At 48.2% G+C, this 22,491-nt stretch overlaps 1 protein-coding gene across 3 annotated transcripts in view; it reads left to right on the top strand.

The window, feature by feature from the left end:
* The window catches only part of PGS1 (phosphatidylglycerophosphate synthase 1), an 81,188-nt gene that overhangs the window by 16,114 nt on the left and 42,583 nt on the right, over positions 1-22,491 (top strand). For all 3 annotated transcript variants that reach the window (XM_077458666.1, XM_077458664.1, XM_077458665.1), the window contains exons 2-6: positions 4,578-4,779; positions 8,588-8,665; positions 9,394-9,481; positions 11,324-11,513; positions 21,313-21,491. In XM_077458666.1, coding sequence (XP_077314792.1) covers positions 4,578-4,779; positions 8,588-8,665; positions 9,394-9,481; positions 11,324-11,513; positions 21,313-21,491 — 737 coding nt within the window. The remainder of the gene's footprint in view (positions 1-4,577; positions 4,780-8,587; positions 8,666-9,393; positions 9,482-11,323; positions 11,514-21,312; positions 21,492-22,491) is intronic.

Here is a 22,491-nt window from a genome sequence, read left to right on the forward strand (position 1 = left end):
CTTAAAAACCACAGTGGCGTAGAGGCCTGGGTGACGTGGCTGTCCAGCAGTTGGGTCCCCTCAGAATCTTAAAAACTGCAGTGCCTTGATGATGCCAAGAAGGGGTCATCAGGCATGGTTGGTACACACCACCCCAGTTGTCACTTTCTGAAGCCATGTCAATGAGGGACGCCTCAGAGTTAGGATAGGTTAGTTTTCAGATTTTCAGAAGGATTTTTTTTTAAATATATGGTGAGTGGAAGGAGGGTGGGGGGGAAGGCTCGGAACATTAAAAAACACAGTGGCATGATGATGCCTTGGGTGACGTGGATTCTTCCTATTGCTTGTCCAGCAGTTGGGTCCCCTCAGAATCTTAAAAACTGCAGTGCCGTGATGATGCCATGAAGGGGTCACCAGGCATGGTTGGTACACCCCACCCCAGTTGTCACTTTCTGAAGCCATGTGAATGAGGGACACCTCAGAGTTTGGAGAGGTTGGTTTTCAGAAGGATTTTTTTTTAAATATATGTTGAGTGGAAGGGGGCTGGGGGAAGGCTCAGAATCTTAAAAACCACAGTGGCATAATGCCATGGTGACATGGATGCTTCCTATTGGCTATCCAACAGTTGGGTCCCCTCAGAATCTTAAAAACTGAAGTGCCGTGATGATGCCATGAAGGAGTCGCCATGCATTGATGGCAGACACCACCCCAGTTGTCACTTGCCAAAGCCATGTTGGTGAAGGACACCTGAGAGTTAAGTGAGGTTAGTTCTCAGAAGGCTTTTTTTAAAATAATGAGTGAAACGAAGAAGGGAAGGTTCCGAATCCTAAAAACGAAGTGGCGTGATGGCATGAAGGGGTCACCAGGCGTTGTTGACACAAGCCGCCCTAGTTGCCACTTGCAGAAGCCATGTCGGTGAGTCACAGGAGAGGTTGGTTTTCAGATGACTGGTGATTGGAAGGGGGGGAAGGCTCTGAATCTTAAAAACCACAGTGGCATGATGATGCCTGAGTGACGTGGACTCTTCCTATTGCTTGTCCAACAGTTGCGTCCCCTCAGAATCTTAAAAACTGCAGGGCCGTGATGATGCCATGAAGGGGGTCACCAGGCATTGTTGGTACACACCACTCCAGTTGTCACTTGTAGAAGCCATGTTGGTGAGGGACACCTCTGTTAGGAGAGGTTGGTTTTTAGAAGGCTTTTTTTATTTTATTTATTTTTTATAACTGGTGAATGGAAGTGGGGAAGGCTTAGAATCTTAAAAACCACAGTGGCATGATGATGACATAAAAGGGGTCACTAGGCAGTGTTGCCACACACCACCCCAGTTGTCACTTGCAGTGGCCATGTTGGTGAGGGACACCTCAGGGTTAGGTGGGGTTGGTTTTCAGAAGACATTATTTTAAATATTTTTATTTAAACCAGGTGAATGGAAGCGGGAAAATGATTGAAGAGATAGAACAGAGTCTCACCAGGGATAGGTTGTAAGTTCTGCTCAGCAACCCCTGATCTCTTGTTGCAGGTGCTATAATCCCAGATAGCAAGCACAACTTGCCACAAATTTGTGGCAGTGTTGAAGTGTAAGCCTGTTATCTTGCTGCACGTTTTCACTGGTAAGTTGTACACTTGGAAAGCACTTGAAGCACAACTTCTAGTTGACCGTTTTACAACTTGTATCAAATTTGCGTGGCAAGTCTTTAGCAAGAGCAAAGTTGCAGTGGTGAGTCTACAGCAAGAGGTCTGTAAGTCACAGTGACCCCCTGTGGCGGGATGACTATCGCACAACATAACTGGACCAGAACTTGCAGCAGACTTGCAGAATGTTTGCAAAGAAAATTGATCTGGAGTCATGCAATGCGGACTTGCCGCAATTGTGCAGCAAAAATTGTGAAGCCAGGCAAGTCTAGCAATCGCTTTGTAAGTCATTTTCAAAATGACATCTCATTTGCTTACAATCTGGGATGGGGAGGGTTCAATGGGGACCTCTTCATGTTTACGATATCTCTCTTTCAATATCACTCAGTGTTATCAGTAGTATGATTTCATGATTTATGACTTATGGGGAATAGCCAACCCCATCTTCCTCCTGTCTGATGCGCTGGTTCCTCGTTTCGCTTGTGTTTCTGAGCAGATGGTGATACGACTAATAAAAGAAAACTACGGGACTTCCCAGTAGAGATACTATTCTACCCAATACCGAGGGCCTTTACCAGGAATCTCCTGCATTTCTTTTAAAGGGAGAAATGCAAAAAATTTTGAGAGAAAGCAGAACATCCCGAAAAAGATGAAACCGCCGGCAACCGTTTCCCCCTTGTCTATAAATGTACATTCTTCTCTGAAGCGTGAGGTTAAAATGAAACGGTTGTCCCGAGCAGCCAATCAGGTTTCACGCTTTGTCCGTGAAGCCCACATAATCAGGGTGAGGATGCTGGCTCCACTTTCTCCGCAGGTTTTTGGCTCCACCAAGGACTGTTCATGTAAACTACAGCAGAATGCAAGCTATTGTCCTCAGCTTGTATGTGAACCCCAACAATGAACTCCTTGTATTGGCTCCCCTTGAAATAGGTTTGTAAAATCTGGGCTATAAGGGCTAATAACTATCCGTGAACTTGTCAGAAAACTTGTGAGCTGATGACTTCCGGCGTTCTCTGTGACCCAGAATGAAGCTTGGAGCACAGCTCTAAGCAAGAGAAAAAGTCCAACATCCCCCCCCTCCTGGTCCTCAGAAAAGGGATGCTGGAGTGCAGGCTCACTCATCCACGAAGTGTGTGTAGATCGGGAATGCCACTTTCCCAGCTCTGCTCCACAGGCCCCCCAACATGTTTCGTCCTCACCGCTCTAAGAGGAAAGGTATGGTCCCCCTGGTCCTCAGAAATGAGGTGTCGGTGTGCAGGCTCAGTCATCCATTGGTGTCAAATTGTGGGCCAATAGGGTACACCACTCTCCCAGCCCTGCCCCCCCCCCAACACATTTTGTCCCACGCAATGCTCTAAGCAAGAGAAATGGTACAATCCCCCTAGTCTTCAGAAATGGAGTGCTGCAGTGTGAGCTCACAAATTCAGCGGTGGCAAAAATGTGTGTAGATAGGGAACACCTCGCTCCCCACCCCACAAAAAAACCTCCCTCCTATGCTATAAAGAAGAGGAGAGAGAATGTGGTGTTTTGTAGATTTGTCTTAGGGAAACAATGCTGTTTCTCTATAGATGCAGTACAATAAGTGAGCGTTTGTAACCCTAATCCAAGAGATGTGTTACTGGCAGGATCACCGGGTGAAAATGAAAAGAAAAACGTATTAAAAAAAAAAAAGAATGCATCCATCCCATCTAAGAGACTGGTAAGCTGTAATATGAAATGTTGGTGTTTAGCTACGCCTTAACGAGGACGTGAACTGTGGAAGCTGTGCCCACTAAAGGAAACAAGGGACAGGCCTCTAGTATTGCCTGTGCTCTCCATGCAGCTGATGTTTTACCTTTTTCTGATTTGCGTATCTGGTTCTGCACTATGGAGGCGCCCATCTTGGTAAGAGGAGCAACGTTTTGCTTCCTCGTTTCAGAGCTGCCGATAATCTGATTAATGGTGGGATGATGGTCAAGCAGCAATTGAAGAGGTGGAGGAAGCAGAGCTCCGCAGGATGAATGAAGCAGGGAGATCCTTGCACTGTAAATCTTCATGCACAGCTTCACCTCCAGCAAGGAGAACCCTGATCAGTGCAGGCAGAGAGCACAGGAGGTTAGAAGCCTGTTACCAGGCAAAGAAATTCCTGTGTAAGCTCCAGTGGAGGAAGCGGAGCTTCCGCAGGATGAATGAAGCAGGGAGATCCTTGCACTGTAAATCTTCATGTACAGCTTCACTTCCAGCAAGGAGAACCCTGATCAGTGCAGGCAGAGAGCACAGGAGGTTAGAAGCCTGTTACCAGGCAAAGAAATTCCTGTGTAATCTCCAGTGGAGGAAGCGGAGCTCTGCAGGATGAATGAAGCAGGGAGATCCTTGCACTGTAAATCTTCATGTACAGCTTCACCTCCAGCAAGGAGAACCCTGATCAGTGCAGGCAGAGAGCACTGGAGGTTAGTATCCTGTTACCAGGCAAAGAAACTCCTGTGTAAGCTCCAAAGACAACTTCACAGAGCTTACACTGAGTTGTAGTCATTTTCCCCGCTCCCATGTGATAATTCTGGGCCAATTACTAGGCACTAGCTCTGTGAGGAAGGGGAGTGATACGCGCATGCTCCCTCATAGCAAGAAAGGCCTCATATTTGCATGAGGAAGAGAGCTGGATTTGCCCCTTATGTTTTGGCTTCTATTGTCCCCGTGTTACTGGCTGCTTGTGTGAGCTTGTGCCCAGCTTATATTACTTTATAGTATATTTATCATTAAAAATGTTGATAATTTCCAGAACTCGCTCGTGCTCAGCTTATATTACTTTATAGCATATTTATCATTAAATATTTTGATATGTTCCAGGACTCGCTTGTGCTCAGCTTATATTACTTTATAGCATATTTACCATTAAAATTTTTTATATTTTCCAGAACTCACTCGTGCTCAGTTTATATTACTTTATAGCATATTTAATCATGAAATATTTTGACATTTTCCAGGACCCCCTTGTTTCTTCTGGCCCCTCTTGTGGCTCCCTCCGTCCCACCGGCCACTACCCAACGCCCTTCGCCTCTCGGCTGCGTCTGCCCGCGAGGAGCGCACAGATTCCAATGGGTCGGGAGCCTGGTACCCGAATTTGGCATTTCCAGCTCAAGCGTGAAGATTCTCTCCACTCCAACAGAGTTCTACCAGGTCATGAAAGTAAGTAGTCCCCGGGGGGGATGGGATAAGGAGAGTCACCCTCCTTAATATTTTCCTGTCTGTTCTCGGGCGAATGACACAATTTTGGAAAGCCGGAATCCATGATTCATTCATTGTATGATCCTCAGCTAGCGTAAATTCTGTCGGTGACTAGTAGTCACAAATATTCCTGTCTAATGTATTCGTATAATGTTTGATTGGAATTAAAGGAGAAGTTTGGGGTTTATAAAGAAAAAAACTGATCGATCACATCACTTCTCTGTCTTCTTTGGAGCAGAGAGTGGTGACTGTCAGTCGCCACTCTTTGCTCTGCTCCTTCAGCGGTCAATGGAGCGCTGAGCTGGGGAGGGCAGTGAGAGCAGCCGCCTTCAGCTCTAAGCTGCGTGCTAAGATGTGGGGCCCACCTGTCAATATAGCAGCTGGGAGAATTCCAACAATATTGTCGGTATCCTTCGAGATCACATGATCACTTCTCGGTCTTGTGGGGAGTGGTGACTGTCAGTCACTGCTCTCTGCTCCTTCAGTGGTCTCTGGGCTGGCGAGGGCAGTGAGAGCAGCCGCCTCCAGCTCTAAGCTGCGTGCTAAGATGTGGAGCCCACCTGTCAATATAGCAGCTGGGAGAGTCCCAACAATATTGTCGATATCCTTCGAGATCATGTGATCACTTCTCGGTCTTCTTCGGAGCGGGGAGTGGTGACTGTCAGTCTTTGCTCCTTCAGATGTCACTGGGCTGGGGAGGGCGGTGAGAGCAGCCACCTCTAGCTCTAAGCTGCGTGCTAAGATGTGGAGCCCACCTGTTAATATAGCAGCTGGGAGAATCCCAACAATATTGTCGATTATCCTTCGTGATCACTTCTTGGTCTTCTTCGGAGCGGGGAGTGGTGACTGTCAGTCACCGCTCTCTGCTCTATTAAGTGATCACTGGGCCAGGGAGGACGGTGAGATCAGCCGCCCCCCAGCTCTAAGCTGCGTGCTAAGATGTGGAGCCCACCTGTTAATATAGCAGCTGGGAGAATCCCAACAATATTGTCGATTAGCTTTCCAGATCACATGATCACATCTCCGTATTCTCTTCGGAGCGGAGAGCAATGACTGTCGGTCATTGCTTTCTGCTCTGCTCCTTCAGCACTCACTGGAGCTCCGGGCTTGTGTAGTGGGAGGCAGTAGCAGCTACCCCTGGCTCTAATCTGCCTGCTAAAATGTGGAGCTGACTGTCAATATAGCAGCTGGGCGGATCCTGACAATATTGTCGGTATCCTTCCAGAGCATGGATCAGCTCTGCAACGTCAGCTGACAGCAAGCAATAACCTGCTATAAGCTGACTCTGGGTCACAGGAGGGCAAAAGTAAGTGTGCTCCTGGAGAAGTATGCCCCAAAAAAAGCTTCTCTTTTAGTAAAAGCCGATCTTTTGGTGACTTTAATGGGGAAAAAAAAAAAGTAACAAACATTAATGAGCTCTGCTTCAGTTAGTCCATGAAGATGGTTGATATGTGTTCATATAGAAGCGTATGGCACAAGTAGACCGCGCGCTCCTGCCAGCAGCACCAGTGGTGCATTATAACCACTGAAAACAATAAGAGAAAAGAGCTTGCTGATATTGTGTCATTGTAATATTAAATCCGTATGAGATGCACTCACATGCGGTACAGGCAGATCAAGCATATAACACGGCCTTGCTGGATTAGCAGACGCTGGGACCGGCGATGCTGCCAGAGATGGTTAATTGGCCTCCACAACTTTCTCCAGTAGACCATGGAAAAGGCTAGCTGGACGTCTGTGTCCTCGGGGGAGAAAAGTGTGATTCATGCCAGAGCTTAGCTATAGCAGACACATTGTACCGCAACAGACCCGCCATGACCAAAGGAGGGGTGATGATGGGGTGCCGAGGGGCTTAAAGTGGACATCGTGCCATCGATGGCAGAAGCACAGGATCCTTTCACAATAGTTCCTTCATTAGATTGCACTGGAATCTGTCTCCCCGCATTCCCCAGAGATCCTGAGCCTGGCACTGTGGAGAATCCCGGCAAACTGACACCAGGAGACGGTTTAGTAAGAAACATCAACTGGCACAGACTTTTGACGTCTGCCACAAAGAGGCTTCGTCAGAGACCTCATGCAGTGGCGTCACTAGGGAGGGTTGGTGTCACCTGGTACAGTAAAACATGGTGCCACCCCCCCTCACTAGCCTACCACAGTGCCCCCCCCCCCACTATGATAAAAGATAGGAATACAAAGGACAGAGGGATGGGGGAGATGGAAAAGGAGAGAAATGAAAGCAGGGGGTGGAGTTAAGAGAAGGGGTGGTGCGAGAAAAGGGGGGTGAGAGAGTTGGGGCGAAGATAGAGGCGAGAGAGCAGGGTAGGGGGTGTGTGAGAGAAAGATAGAGGGGGTGAGAGGGGGGCTCCTCCATCCCACCATACTACACCAGGGGATCCTCCCACCCCCCCACCCCCAAAAAACGACACCGGACTCTCACCATCCCGCAGCCCACCTGCTTTTTTTTTTTTTTTGCCAGGTTTGTAGCATGGTTGCCCAAGTCTCCGACCTGTTCTGCCAAATGAGCTACTTCTGAGGTTTAAGGCTTCAGCCACTCCTGATCCACTTTGCTCCCCTGTCACCGAACAGTCAGTCTGTGGCTGCCTCTGGTGTCACCCCTCTGACGGATGTCGCCCAGGTGCGATCCGCACCCCCCCCTAACGACGCCACTGACTACATTACCAAAAGTGTAGCCTAGAGCTTGGATGTATAATTGTCCTTTCCAAGTTTAAAGCCCAATTCCAGAAATTCAGCAACTTTGCAATAAGTGCGGGCACACCCGGGTTCAATTGCTGAAACTGGAGAGTACAAAATCTGTGGCAGCTGTGTATGACAGCCAATCAGCTTCTGACTTCAGCTTGTTCATATAGGCTTTGACCCGAAAAAAAAAAACAGGAAGCTAATTGGATTCTGTGCAGAGCTGCACCAGATTTTGCATTCTCCAGTTTTAGGCCCCTTTCACACTTTAACGTTGGATTTGCAGCGCATTTCGGCCACTAGCGGGTCGCTTTTAACCCCTGCTAGCGGCCGCAAAAGGGTTAAAACCGCCCACAATAGCAGCATTTTGCAGGCGGTATAGCGGCGCTGCCCCATTCATTTCAATGGGGAGGAGCGGTAAACACACCGCTCCAAAGAATGTGCTGGCAGGACTTTTCCTGACGTCCTGACAGCGCACGGGCTTTCACACTGGAGACAATGGTGCAGCTGTTTGGGGGCGGATTGCAGGCACTATTTATAAAGCTATAGCACCTGCAAAACGCTCTCGGTGGGAAAGGGGTCTTAGTAAATCAACCTCAATAAGTTAGGGCCTGGAGGTGACATGCACCCAATTGGACTTATCTCTACTACTTATATGTGACAGGTTTATTGCACTCCCAGAGGATACACTCCGGCTGTGAGAAGAGAAAATCAGCTATACTTGCTCTCCGCTGTCCATTCATAGAAGTCTTTGTATTATATGAACCGATTTACAAAATACAAAGGCTTCTGTGAATGTTCAGAAGGAGGGGCGGGCAAAGCAGTTCCAGCGACTCTGGTCTTGAAGGAACTGAGAACACAGTGAGCAATGTCGGAGCTCATGTCTATGAGGTGACGGGCACCTTGTTTAACAGAACTCCAGGTATGCCTGCAGTTTTTAAAAAAGTAGCTGAATCCCTGGAACTCCGCTTTAACCGCAGGTCCTGTTTAAATATCCTGACCGTATATTTCCCTTGTAATATTCTCTGACGAGTCTGGCATAAACTCTACTTGTCACCTTTCCTCCCCCCCTCAGGCCCAGGTGAATGCTGCTAAGAGGCGGATAACTATGGCATCGCTGTACCTTGGGACCGGACCTCTGGAACAAGAGCTGGTAAGCGGCAGGTTTGAAGTCCGCACCTACATGAGGGGTTCACAGACAATTGTTGTCTATTTAGAAATAGATTTATTCAAGTCTAGCCAAGGCGTCATATTTTTTTTTTTTTTTTTTATAGTGTGAGGAAGGATTAGCACCTCTGTCTGACTTTTACTGCCGTCTGTGTCCCCCGTTTGGAGGATTCTTATTCTGGTGACTGGTGCCACTAGAGACATGAAGGGATGGGAAATAACCAGAACTGGGATACTGACATATGAGGACGAAAGGCTCTAAAATCTGACAGATTTTTACCGTGTCCCCCATTGAGCAGGTCTCCCCTGATTGGTTCTACCCGGGACAGGAAGTAAGGGTAATATCTCCCAATGAATAACATATTATTTAATACCCAATGACATCATCACTAGGTCTCTGCGCTTCTCTACGTAATGCAGGCAGATCATGTGTTAGTGGGAGGGGCCAGCAGGGTACATAGATCCTGGAGCCATGGGAACGCCCACACGTGATCCTGAGCCTCCGCGATTGAAAGTACTGAAAGCCAATGAGTGAAAAGGGCGGGGGCCAGAGACAGTCGGGCTGGGGAGGAAGTTGTAAGATGATGCTGAATGTTCTGCAGCCAGGAAATGAGGGGGGGGGGAGATGGGGGTGGAGGGAGGATTCAGACGTCAGCATTTTTAGGGTTAAATTTTAATGTTTGGGTGATTTTGACTTTAATTGTCTCTTGCCAGGTGGACTGTTTAGAAGACGCGCTGTGCAGTACGGAGACGGAAGACCTGCAGGTGTCTATACTGCTGGACTACACCCGAGGATCGCGGGGTCAGTGGAGGCCCCCCTTTATATCACCCTCCACAGCACTGCCCCCCCCCCCATCACATCACAACCCCCTTCCCCCGCGGTAGTGTGCTATGGCCCCTTCACATCCCCCACAGTACTGCTCCCCCTTTATATAATCCCCCTCCCCCACACAGCACTGGCCCCCCTTTATATCACCCTCCACGGCACTGCCCCCCCATCACATCACAACCCCCCTCCCCTGCGGTAGTGTGCTATGGCCCCTTCACATCCCCCACAGCACTGCTCCCCCTTTATATAGTCCCCCTCCCCCACACAGCACTGGCCCCCCTTTATATCACCCTCCACAGCACTGCCCCCCCCCCATCACATCACAACCCCCTTCCCCCGCGGGAAGTGTACTATGGCCCCTTCACATCCCCCCATAGCACTGTTCCCCCTTCATATCAACCCAACACAGCATTGGCCCCCATTTATATCACCCTCCTACAGCACTGCCCCCCCCCCCCCCCATCACATCACAACCCCCCCCCCCTCCCCCGTGATAATATGCTATAGCCCCTTCACATCCCCCCACAACACTGCTCCCCCCATTTATATCAACCCCCCCCCCCTAAAGCATCACCCCCCCACACACACACAGCACTGGCCTCCACTTTATATCACCCCCCCCCCCCACAGCACTGCCCTGCCCCCCCCCCCCATCGCATCACAACCCCCCTGCGGTAGTGTGCACGGTCCCCTTCACATCCACCACAGCACTGCTCCCCCTTTATATCAACCTTTCCCCCGCCCCCCACATAGCACTCGCCTCCCTTTATATCACCCCCCTACAGCACTGCCCCCCCCCGTCACTTCACAACCCCACCCCCCCACCAAACACAGTAGTGTTCACTGCCCACTTCACATCGGCCCAAAGTGAGTTTTACTGATCATTTTAGTCATTATTTATTCATCATTTTTTGTTTTATCACCATATCCATTATCTTTACTGTAGTGTTTTTCTCTATCCATAACTGCCCCTTTCAACTCCAGAAGGTTGGCGCCCTCTTCCCCCTACTCACCCCCCCCTCCACTGCATTGCTCCCCTCTTCACATGTACCCCCGTGTCGCATCACACCCCCCCCAAAACACAGTAGTGTGCGCTGCCCCCTTCACACCCCTCCCCCCTTCAGATTTGCTGGACCGCCTTGCGTCTTAGCAACCATTCACCTGCTGGTTAAGCTTCAAAGTTAATTTGTGCAGTTCCTGACCTCATTCCGGTGGTGCTGTGCCTTCCACACTCAGCCAAGGAGTACCCTGCCTTCCATACTCAGCCAAGAAGTATCCTGCCTTCCGCACTCAGCCAAGAAGTATCCTGCCTTCCGCTCTCTATCTGTAGAAAGTTAACTCATGCACTTCCGCCCTTCACCCTCTATCTAGTGCTGCTGTGCCTTTTGCCCTCTGTTCATTACCATCCTGCCCTCCTGCTCTCGGCTTTGCTTTGAGAATGACAGCGGCGGAGGTTGGAAGGCATAGAAGTGGCTCCTAAATGGTGCAACCCGCGGGTCCTGATGGGACCGTGGCTCAGTCCGGATCCGGACCGCAGTCCACCATTTAGTGATGCCTGCAAGAAGGCGTCACTTGAGTCTGTTGGAGATGCTGACATCACATCCAAGATGGCAGCACCCAGCAGCAGTCTGGATGTCTACACAGATATATAGCATGAATAAAACACATATAATATTATGGGAAGGTCATGGTTAGAATGAATGGTGTCAGGGTCTCTTCAAAGGTGGAGTTGTCCTTTAAATCACAGGTCTGTCATTTTCATGCCGGCTGCATGGAATCATTTCTATTAAACTTTCTGTGCAACTTCATTTACAGGTAAGAGGAATTCCCGCAGCATGTTGCTCCCTCTGCTGCGTAAATACCCGGACAGAGTGCGCGTGTCCCTCTTCCATACGCCAAACTTGCGTGGCCTCCTGAGAGCGCTGACACCGGAGAGGTTTAACGAGACCATCGGCCTGCAGCACATGAAGGTCTATCTGTTTGATGACAACGTCATCCTTAGTGGGTAAGAGCACCAGAGACACAGCAAAAGGGAACACACTAGATACAGGCATTGTAATTGGTTGGAGCAGTATATAGGCAGAGACTAGAGGTCCATCACCTATCAGGACTTCTTCCATCAGACAGTGCTAGAAGCTGAAGTTTATGCTTACCGTATATTTTGGGTCCCGTCTACTCACAGGGGCTTCTCTAAAAGAAAACGCAGTCTACTTACCTTTCTGGTAGCCTGTGTGTTGATAAGCCGCCACTTTGCTGCACCTCATTTTTTTAACGTTTTCCACTCTTCTTATTGTTTTGAATACCTGCTCCCCCCTCACATGCTATAGTTCCTCCCAGCAGCTCACACGGTCTATAGAACAAGAAGGAACCACCATGGGTGATGGTGGAGCAGGTACTATACTATAGGCTATATTGTCAAAAGTATTGGGACACCTGCCTTTACACGCCCATGAACTTTAATGGCATCCCAGTCTTAGTCCGTAGGGTTCAATATTGCGTTGGCCCGTCCTTTGCAGCTATAACAGCTTCAACTCTTCTGGGAAAGCCATCCACAAGGTTTAGGAGTGTGTCTATGGGACTGTTTGACCATTCTTCCAGAAGCACATTTGTGAGGTCAAGCACTTCTATCAGGTTGAGATCAGGACTCTTTGCAGGCCAGTCAAGTTCCTCCACCCCTGAAAAACAACCCCACACCATAATCCCCCCCCCCCCCACCACCACCAAATGATTTGGACCAGTGCACAAAGCAAGGTCCATAAAGACATGGATGAGTGAGTTTGGGGTGGAGCAACTTGACTGGCCTGCAAAGAGTCCTGACCTCAACCTGATAGAAGTGCTTGACCTCACAAATGTGCTTCTGACCATCAGGAGCAGCGATCAGTGTCGTGTCACTGCTAGCCCATCCCCCAGACAGTTAGAAACACTCCCCCAGGACACACTCTACTCTGCTTTGCGAGGATAATGACCGATGCGGCTAAAAGCCGCTCGGCCGTTATCCTGGAGGAGCAGGAGGGGACGTCCACCCCTCCCGCAGCCGCTCTTCCCGGGCCACCCGGTGGCACCAGAGAGCCGATTGACCTTCCGGCGGCTTTGTTCCAGACTCCTTGATGTAAACACGGAAGCGACGCCATGACGTCACTTCCTGTTTACTCGGCTGCCAATGGCGCCGGATCTTAAAAAATATACAGTATTCAGATACGTTTTTGGTGATCTGAATACTTTGAAGTGCAAAGGAGGGATTTGGGGTCTTTTAGACCCCCCGATCCCTCCATAAAGAGTACCTGTCACCACCTATTACTGTTGCAAGGGATGTTTACATTCCTTGTGACAGCAATAAAAGTGATCACATTTTTTTTTTTTTTTTTAAATACAATTTAATCATATAAAAATAAATAAAATAAGAAAAAATAATTCAAACCGTCCCCGTCACCGCGAGCTCGCGCAGCAAAGAAAACACATACGGAAGTCGTGCCCGTGTATGTAAACGGTGTTCAAATCACACATGTGAGGTATCGCCGCGATCTTCAGAGTGAGAGCAATAATTCTAGTACCAGACCTCCTCTGTAACTCTAACCTGGTAACCGTAAAAAAAAAATTAAAAAATTAAAGTCTTGCCTATGGAGATTTTTAAGTACCATAGTTTGTCGCTATTCCACGAGTGCGTGCAGTTATAAAGCGTGACACGTTTGGTAGCTATTTACTCGGCGTAACATCATCTTTCACATTATACAAAAAAATTGGGATAACTTTACTGTTTTATTTGTTTTTTTAATTCATGAATGTGTCCATTTTCCCTCCAAAAAATTGCGTTTAAAAACACAGCTGCACAAATACTGCGTGACATAAAATATTGTAACAATCTGCATTTTATTCTCTAGATTCTCTGCTAAAAATATATATAATGTTTGGGGGTTCTAAGTAATTTTCTAACAAAAAATAGGGATTTTAACTTATAAACACCAAATGTCAGAAATGGGCTTAGTCATGAAAGGGATAAACAAGCCTTTACCGGTGTTCTGGCATATTCAGTCTGGCCATCATATAGCGTCCGCCCCATACTGTGCATGCACAGTACGGGGCAGAAGAAGTTTCGTAAAATTTCCGAAGCTGCGCCGTGAGTGGAGGCGGTAGCCCCACCATCCAAGCGGAGACATAGGGTTGTGAAAATTAGACGGCCCCCTCGGGGGCGAGCTTCGCTCGCCACGCTTCGGGCTCGGCCTCGCTGCGCTCTGCTCTTTTTTATTCCTACTCTATGTCCACTTGGATGGTGGGGCTAGAAACTGGACTCACGGCGCAGGCGCCGTTCATCCTCGGCTATTTTCGGAATCTGTGTTGCTGTGTACTGCGCGTGCGCAGTACACAGCGGACACTATCTGATGGGGGACCTTATATGATAAGACACCGGCTTTAACAAGCATCTAATCCAGGGGTGGCCAACCAGACAAAGACCAAGAGCCACATTTTTCACCGAGTTACCGCAGAGAGCCACATCATACGCATGGGCACACATGAACATCACCCCATCCCTTCCTCATACACACATACTTTTGCTCAGCTGGATTTATTGTAAATGTCACACACTGTTTTAACACTACAAAGACCACAGGCCAGTCATTTTCATCAAGTCAGTAATCTTCCTTTGAAAGTACATCCATGTGACAGAAGACAGCAGCTCATCTAATTTCCAAAATACAAATTGTCTTACAAACAGTGAACTGGTCAGGATAACAATAAACAGTTAATGGGTCTTCTAGCCTGAACTAGCAGTAAATTCTTACAAAAAACATCACAGAAAGCATGCAGCACACACAGAGCGTAGCATTTTCAAGCAGAAAATCATGCGATTTTGCTGCGTTTTTTACCGCGATTCGTTTTTTGTGCAGGGCAAAAGGTCAATGTTAAAAGAAGAAAAACGCCCAAATCTGCTCAATTCGAGCGACAAAAAAGGGTACGGAACTTGTCTGAGCGTCAGGCGTTCGGCTTCAGGCGACATGGAGTGGAGATGTGAACCATCTCCATTGAGAATACATTTTTTCCCCTCCAGCGTTTTGTAGCTTCAGGCTTCAAGCTACAAAACGCTCAGGTGTGAATGGGGTCTAAGAGCCACATGGAACCGGGCAAAGAGCCACATGCGGCTCGAGAGCCACGGGTTGGCCACTCCTGATCTAATCAAACCGATCTTGGTTTGATCAGATGCTGTGGAAGGCAGAGGAGAGAACTGGGGGTCTAATAGACCCCGGATGTCTCAGTAAAGGGTACCTGTCACTGTCCATTGCAATCACAAGGGATGATGTTCAGTTCCAGTGCCTGGCTGTGGTGTCTGAATCACGTCTGGTAATATATGGATTTACACATCCTATGGCAGACTGGACGGTTCACATACAAAGGTTAGACATTGGACATATTCTGTATTTCAGATAAAGGTTAAGCTGTTTGCCTGGCATTCAGCTGTGAACCGGTTTACAATCTCACTTGACCCAGAATGCAATGTTCTCATCCCCTGAACATGTTTTTAATTATCCTTTTTATAAGACGATAAATTTCATGTAATGAATGACTTTTAGCAGCAGCCATAAGATAAACAGATTAGAAGTATTCAGCAACACCCTTATTACAGTAACAAGTAGAAGCATGCAGGTAATATGCAGAAGGATCCTTATTATAGAACATATTGTATTACAAAACTCTTATGTAAACATTTCCCAGCATTGCCCAAAAAAGTGGATCCAGATTTCGTTTCCCCTTTCCTTATGAAAGAATCCATGCCGGCGATCAAGCTGATCCAGTATTTCCAGTATTGCCCAAAACTTATTGTGATAATGAGCCTGTCATACTTGGTTTTGTGTAATGGTTTTGCAACAGAACAGCCCCGATCCTCCTTTTATCTGGCTCCTCCCTCCAGCCAAGTGGCTACTTTCTATGGGGGCCACATGTGCATGCTCATTCCCCCGCTATGTGTGTCCATTGATGCACAGAGCCTGGCTCAGCTCCGCCACCCCCCCAGTTGCCAATGTCTCCTGACTACTATCTCTTAGCCAATGAGGAGGGAGAGAACCAGGAGAGCCTCTGCTGTCATCCACATTGCTGGCTCAAGTAAGTATAAGAGGCGACGGTGGGGGTGTGACTGCATGCAGAAGGTTTTTATTTAATTTTTTAACTTAATGCAGACAATGCATTAAGGTAAAACCACCTTCTGCCTTTTAGAACCAAGGGAAAAAATGCAGCCCTGGTGTGTCAGCAGAACTAGTGACCCCACTGGAAGATTTCCCATCTATTATGTGTTCTGATGTCAACCTAAAATGTGGGATTTTTCTCTTGCATTCACTCTTGGCGATCACGGTGAACAGGAGAAGTAGAGAGGGTGAATATCCCTAACGGGGGGCACAGACAGCAATAAAAACTGACAGGGGTTCTAAACCCTCTCCACGCTATCTAAAACTAAGAAAAAAAAAAGTTTTACTATTTAGTTGCACTTTAAAGCTAAACTCCATTCACAAGAGCTTTCATTTAAAAATATTTCCCAATAGCCACAAATGATATAAATTCACTTTGTGTGCACCAAACGCCTTTGCAATCACAGTTATTACCTTGTAATGGTAGCAGTGACATCATCATTGTGCTGCACATACAGTAGCTTATGCAGAGCTGTGGGAGGGGCCCAGCAAGCTCCACCCACTGCAGACAACTACAGGAGGAACTGACAAGACCAGTCACCCTGCACAAGGAGAGAAAGCAGAGCTTTGGGAGGTGTCCAACAGACTCCACCCACTGCAGGCTGCCTGCAGAAAACTACAAGAGGGGATGGAGATGAGACCAGTCACCCTGAACAAGGACAGAGAGCAGAGCTGTAGGAGGGGGCTCAGCAGGCCCCACCCATTGCAGAGATGTGAGAGTTACACACCAGGCCCCACCCACTACAGGCTACTTACAGAAAACTACAAGAGGGGATGGAGAAGAGACCAGCCACCCTGCACAAGGAGAGAGAGCAGAGCTGTCGGAGGGGCTCAGCAGGACCCACCCATTGCAGAGCTGTGGGAGGGACACACCAGGCCCCAGCCACTACAGGCTACATACAGAAAACTACAAGAGGGGGTGGAGACGAGACCAGCCACCATGCACAAGGAGAAAGAGCAGAGCTGTGGGAGGGGCTCAGCCGGCCCGATCCATTGTAAAGCGGTGGGAACGACATACCAGGCCCCACCCACAGCAGGCTGCCTACAGAAAACTACAAGAGGGGGTGAAGACAAGACCTGTCACCCTGCAAAAGGAGAGGGAGCGGAGCTGTGGGAGGCACCCAGAAGGCTGTTTGCAGAGAACTGCAGGGGGCGGAGAAATGACCAGTCCCCCTGCATAAGGAGAGAGAGAGAAAAAAGCTGTGGGAGGGGCTCAGCAGGCCCCATCCATTGCAGAGCTGTGGTAGGGACTCACCAGGCTCCACTCACTACAAACAACTAAAGGAGGGTGCGGAGATGAAACCAGTCACCCTGCACAAGGAGAGAGAGCAGAGCTGTGGGAGGGGCCCAACAGGCTCCACCTACTACAGGCTGCCTGCAGAAAACTACAGGAGGGGGCGGAGACAAGACCGGTCACCCTGCACAAGGAGAGAGAGAGAGAAAAGCTGTGGGAGGGGAAAAGGAGTGGAGGCAAGACCAGTCACCCTGCACAAGGAGCGGGAGCAGAGCTGTGGGAGGGACCCAGCAGGCTCCACCTACTTAAGGCTGTCTGCAGAAAACTACAGGTAGGGGGCGGAGACCAGACCTGTCTCCTTGCACAAGGAGAGAGCAGAGCTGTGGGAGGGGCTCAGCAGGCCTCACCCACTACAAATAACTGTAAGAGGGGGGCGGAGACCAGACCAGTCCACCCTGCACAAGGAGAGAGAGCAGGGCTGTGGGAGGGGCCTAGCAGGCTCCACCTACTACAGGCTGCCTGCAGAAAACTACAGGAGGGGGCGGAGACAAGACCAGTCACCCTGCATAAGGAGAGGGAGCAGCAGTGAGCGGTCTTTATTGCAGGAAGTCTCACGCATAATCACTACACAGGTCTGGAAGAAATGGCCCCACTGTGGAAACTCACTCCTGGTGACCATTGCAACTGCAACAGAAAGTGAAGGAAAATCCAGAATTTTAAAAAGACGAATAGAGGGGAAATCTGTGGGGAGAGTGAGAGGAGACGGACTTCACCTGTCCTGATGTCACCACTGACACTGAAAGTGATGGGAAATCCAACATTTTGAATTTTCACCAGAAAAGTGAAAAAGAAAGGGAAACAGAATGGAGATGAGTGTTTTGGTGACATCTAAGAGGGGATCTCCCTCACTTTGGGAATATTTCCTCTCACTTCCTGTTGTGTCTTCAGGACAAGGAAGTAAAGGGAAATCTCTCGGCTGATAGTGCTCTCCATTAAAGGTCAGCCTAATTGTTTTCCTTTCAATGCAAATGTTACTCTGAGAAGTGATCTGTCATCTCAAGGAAAAGAGTTAAGAAATGACATTTACTATTTGAATTTCTAAAAAATGTTTCTTCCTTGTTATGTGTTTATACCTCGTACATGGCACACCAATAGAAAGCTGCTTCACAGTTCCCAGCAGAGGCTGACAAGCACTTACAAGTCTTCCAAACAAACACGCATTGCATATATATTTATTTATTTATTTTTTTTGCTTTTTTTTTTTACCTTAAATTTAATCTCTTTGCTGATGGAACATTAGATACAGCGGCAAGAAAAAGTATGTGAACCCACTGGAATTAATTAATTTTTCTGCAGTAATTTGCTGTAAAATGTGATCTGATCCTCACCTAAAGCCGGCCACAGATGGTGCAATTTTGGTTGCAGCAAAGAAAAAAAAAAGCTTAATTTCCCCATCAACACATTCAGTATTGATAGAGAAATCCCTCCCATGGAGCTATTGTGTTTTCCTGGCAGGAGGACGAGGGGGGGGGGGGGGGGGGGGGTGGGGTTGTGAGCCGTTCCAGCTGGGAGAACACACAGGAATTTTTGCTAGCTGCTAAAAAATAAATCCCACAGAGGGCGGCTTATCCCTAAGTTGATCGATCAATCAACTTGGGTTACAATCAGCTTGCCCAGACATGGTTCCCCTCTAGGCCAGTCCCTCTGAACCGGCCGAGATTTGAACCATCTATGGCTGGCTTAAAGTGATATTGAAGGGTTTCGGCCAGGACAGCCAAACAAAGTCGAGATCGGCTGTTCGCAATTGTCACCTAGAAGCGATCAAATGACATCACTTCCCTTTTTCCTGGATGTCGACGCCACCATTTTTTAACCACTTAAGGACCGCCCGCCACAGTTGTACGTCGGCTGTTTGAAGTGGAATATCATTGTTATGGCAGCAGCTAGCTACCCCCCGGTAACTTCTTCAACAGTGGTCTGCTTTCAAATAAAAGTGGTTTCCGCAGCGAATTCACCGCAAGATCACTGTTATCGGGGACGAGAGATTGCCCCCAACACCCCCCCCCCCCTCCTGCCGCGCTCTGGTTGTCTCTCCTGCTTACCAGATCCGTCGGTAGTGGTGGAGACAATCGGGTCCCTCACAGGCTGGATGCTGCAATATAAAGCATCACTTCTGCCCAATGGTGTTAAAAGGGAATTTTTTATTTATTTTTTGTACAACAAAATTACATTTTTATTATTTTTTATTTTTATTTTTTTATTGCATTTTAGTGTAAATATGAGATCGTTTTGACCCCCCCCCCAATCTCATATTGAAAGTGGAGTTCCACCCTAAAGTGGAACGTCCTCTCATCGGAACCCCCCCCCCCCCCCTTCGGTGCCACAGTTGGCACCTTTCAGGGCGGGGGGGTGCCTAAGACAAGTATTTACACCCACTTCTGGACGTAACTTGCGCCGCATGTGAAAACGGTGTTCATACCACACATGTGACGTATCGCCGTGATCGTTAGAGCAAGAGCAATAATTCTAGCACTAGACCTCCTTTGTAATTCAAAACGTGCAACCTGTAACATTTTTAAACGTTGGCTATGGACATTTTTGAGGGTCAAAGTTTGTCGCCTTCAGCGGGCGCAATTATGAAGCGTCACGTGTTGGGTATCAATTTACCCGGAGTAACATCATCTTTCACAATATAAAAAATAAATTGGGCTAACTTTACTATTGTCTTACACTTTTTTGGATAAAATAAATAAATAAAATTGTAATCGGAATTTTGGTCGGAAAAAGCTCTGATGGTTTTTCCAACGGGATTTCGCTCAAGCTGTCTTGCATACACACGGTCACACCAAATTCCGACCGCCAAGAACGCCGTGACGTACAACACGTACGACGGGACTAGAAAACGGAATTTCAATACCCACTAGCCTCCATCTCGTAGTTGAATCTGAGCATGCGTGAATTTTTGCGTGTCGGAATTGCATAATACACATGATCGGAATTTCCGATAGAACGTTTTTTCCATTGGAAAAATTGAGAACATGCTATCAAATTTTTGCTGGCCAGCTAAATTCCGATGGAGCGTACGCACGGTCGCATTTTCCGCTGAAAAGCTCTCATCGGTCTTTTGCTGGCCGAAATTCCAATCGTGTTTATGCGGCATTAGACCGCTGCGCGAATAAAGTATTGCAACGACCGCCACTTTATTCTCTAGGCCAGTGATGGCAAACCTTGGCACCCCAGATGTTTTGGAACTACATTTCCCATGATGCTCATGCACTCTGCAGTGTAGTTGAGCATCATGGGAAATGTAGTTCCAAAACATCTGGGGTGCCAAGGTTCGCCATCACTGCTCTAGGGTGTCTGAAAAAAAAAATATATCTAATGTTTGGGGGTAATTTTCTAGCAAAAAACAAACTTTTAACTTGTAAACACTGAGTCTGAAATATAGGCTCGGTCCTTAAAGCGGAGCTCCACCCTAAAGTGGACCTTCCGCTCATTGGAACCCTCCCCCCCTCCGGCGCCACAATTGGCACCTTTCAGGGGGGAGGGGGGTGCAGGTATCTGTACAGTACAGGTATCTGCACCCACTTCCGGCATAGATATCCTCAGAATCTACGCCCCTTTCCGCAGAATCGACGCCCCTTTCCGCAGGTCCCCCGCTGTCTGCTGGGAAACACACAGATCCCAGAGACAGCGGGGACCATCCTTATTGCGCAGCGCGACTCGCGCATGCGCAGTAGGGAACCGGGAAATGAAGCCGAAAGGCTCCACTTCCTGATACCCATACCCAAGATGGCGGCGGCAGCACCCGAGAGACGATCGAGAGATCGGCTTCGGGTGACGACATCGCGGGCGCGCTGGGCGGGTAAGTGTCATTATTTTAAAAGTCAGCAGCTGCTGTATTTGTAGCTGCTGGCTTTTAAAAAAAAAAAAAACGGCGGAACTCCCGGCGGACTCCCGCTTTAAGTAGTTAAATATCAGAAGTATTCAATAATCCCTGATCTTGGTGTTTTGAATGCTTTTAAAGACAGAGCAGGTATTTGGGGTCTAATTGACCCCAAATCTCTCCATAAAGTTTACCTGTCACATACCTTTTGTTGTCACAAGGATGTTTAAATTCCTTGTGACAGCAATAAAAATGCAAAAAAAAAAAAACTTAAAGCAACAGTGTAAAGAATAAAACAAATGAATTCAATAAAAAAAAAAATAGATTTCCCTGTCTGTCTGTTGACTGAGATGAGGATCAGTTCATATTTTATGGCAAATCACTGCAGAAAACCAACTAATACCAAGGGTTTCACATACTTTTTCTTGCCACTAGCAGTTAGCCTCCTCGCTATTTTTGATATTGTATTATTTGCTGTCTTCATTGGTCATTTTTTTTTTTTTTTTCCCAGAGCGAACCTCAGCGACTCGTACTTCACCAACCGCCAGGACCGCTACATCCTCCTGCAGGGCTGCACGCAGCTGGCCGACTTCTTTAGTGAACTGGTAGAGGCGGTCGGAGATGTGTCTCTGCAACTACAGCCGGATGATACCATGGAGGTAGAAGAAGGCATGGAGCACCCCTATCAAGGTGGGACGTTCCTCACTCTGCCACCATAAACTAGTCTTTTATAGCTAGCAGTGGTGAAAGTGAGGAAACGATGATCCGCACTCCGGTGATTGCTCTTAAAAAATGTAGTATTAACAAGCCACAGTGACCAAACACAAATAGGAAAGGTTGACGCGTTTCAGCCTATAAGGCCTTAGTCATAACCACCACCAGTGGTGAAAGTGGTTCTGACGTCTACATTTTTTTACCCTAATTCATTCTCTGCATTAAAGCGGAGTTGCCCTTAACAAAAATAAAAATTAAAACTCAGCAGCTTCGAATACTGCAGCTGCTGACTTTTAATAATCAGACACTTACCTGTCCCAGGGTCCAGCAATGTGGGGGAACAAAGCCCCGCTCATCTACCCCCTCCTCTCGGTGGTGCAGGCATTGTTACCGGCACTGTGTCTTCACTGTCCGGGATCGCACTGAGCATGCGCAAGCTGCACAGCGCACTATGACTGGCCAGGCAATCATCTGGGACCTGTGACGTGTCCCAGATGATTACCAGGAGGGAGGGGGGAGAGGTGATCTCCCTTCACGTGTCCCAGATGATTGCCAGGAGGGAGGGGGGAGAGGTGATCTCCCTTCACGTGTCCCAGATGATTGCCAGGAAGGAGGGGGGAGAGGTGATCTCCCTTCACGTGTCCCAGATGATTGCCAGGAAGGAGGGGGGGAGGTGATCTCCCTTCACGTGTCCCAGATGATTGCCAGGAGGGAGGGGGGAGAGGTGATCTCCCTTCACGTGTCCCAGATGATTTCCAGGAGGGAGGGGGGAGAGGTGATCTCCCTTCACGTGTCCCAGATGATTGCCAGGAGGGAGGGGGGGAGAGGTGATCTCCCTTCACGTGTCCCAGATGATTTCCAGGAGGGAGGGGGAGAGGTGATCTCCCTTCACATGTCCCAGATGACTGCCAGGAAGGAGGGGGGAGAGGTGATCTCCCTTCACGTGTCCCAGATGATTTCAAGGAGGGAGGGGGGA

This window comes from Lithobates pipiens, unplaced genomic scaffold (genome assembly GCF_037356315.1).
Source record: "Lithobates pipiens isolate NorthernLeopardFrog02 unplaced genomic scaffold, aLitPip1_a1.2 Scaffold_28, whole genome shotgun sequence".
NCBI classification, from domain to species: Eukaryota; Metazoa; Chordata; class Amphibia; order Anura; family Ranidae; genus Lithobates; species Lithobates pipiens.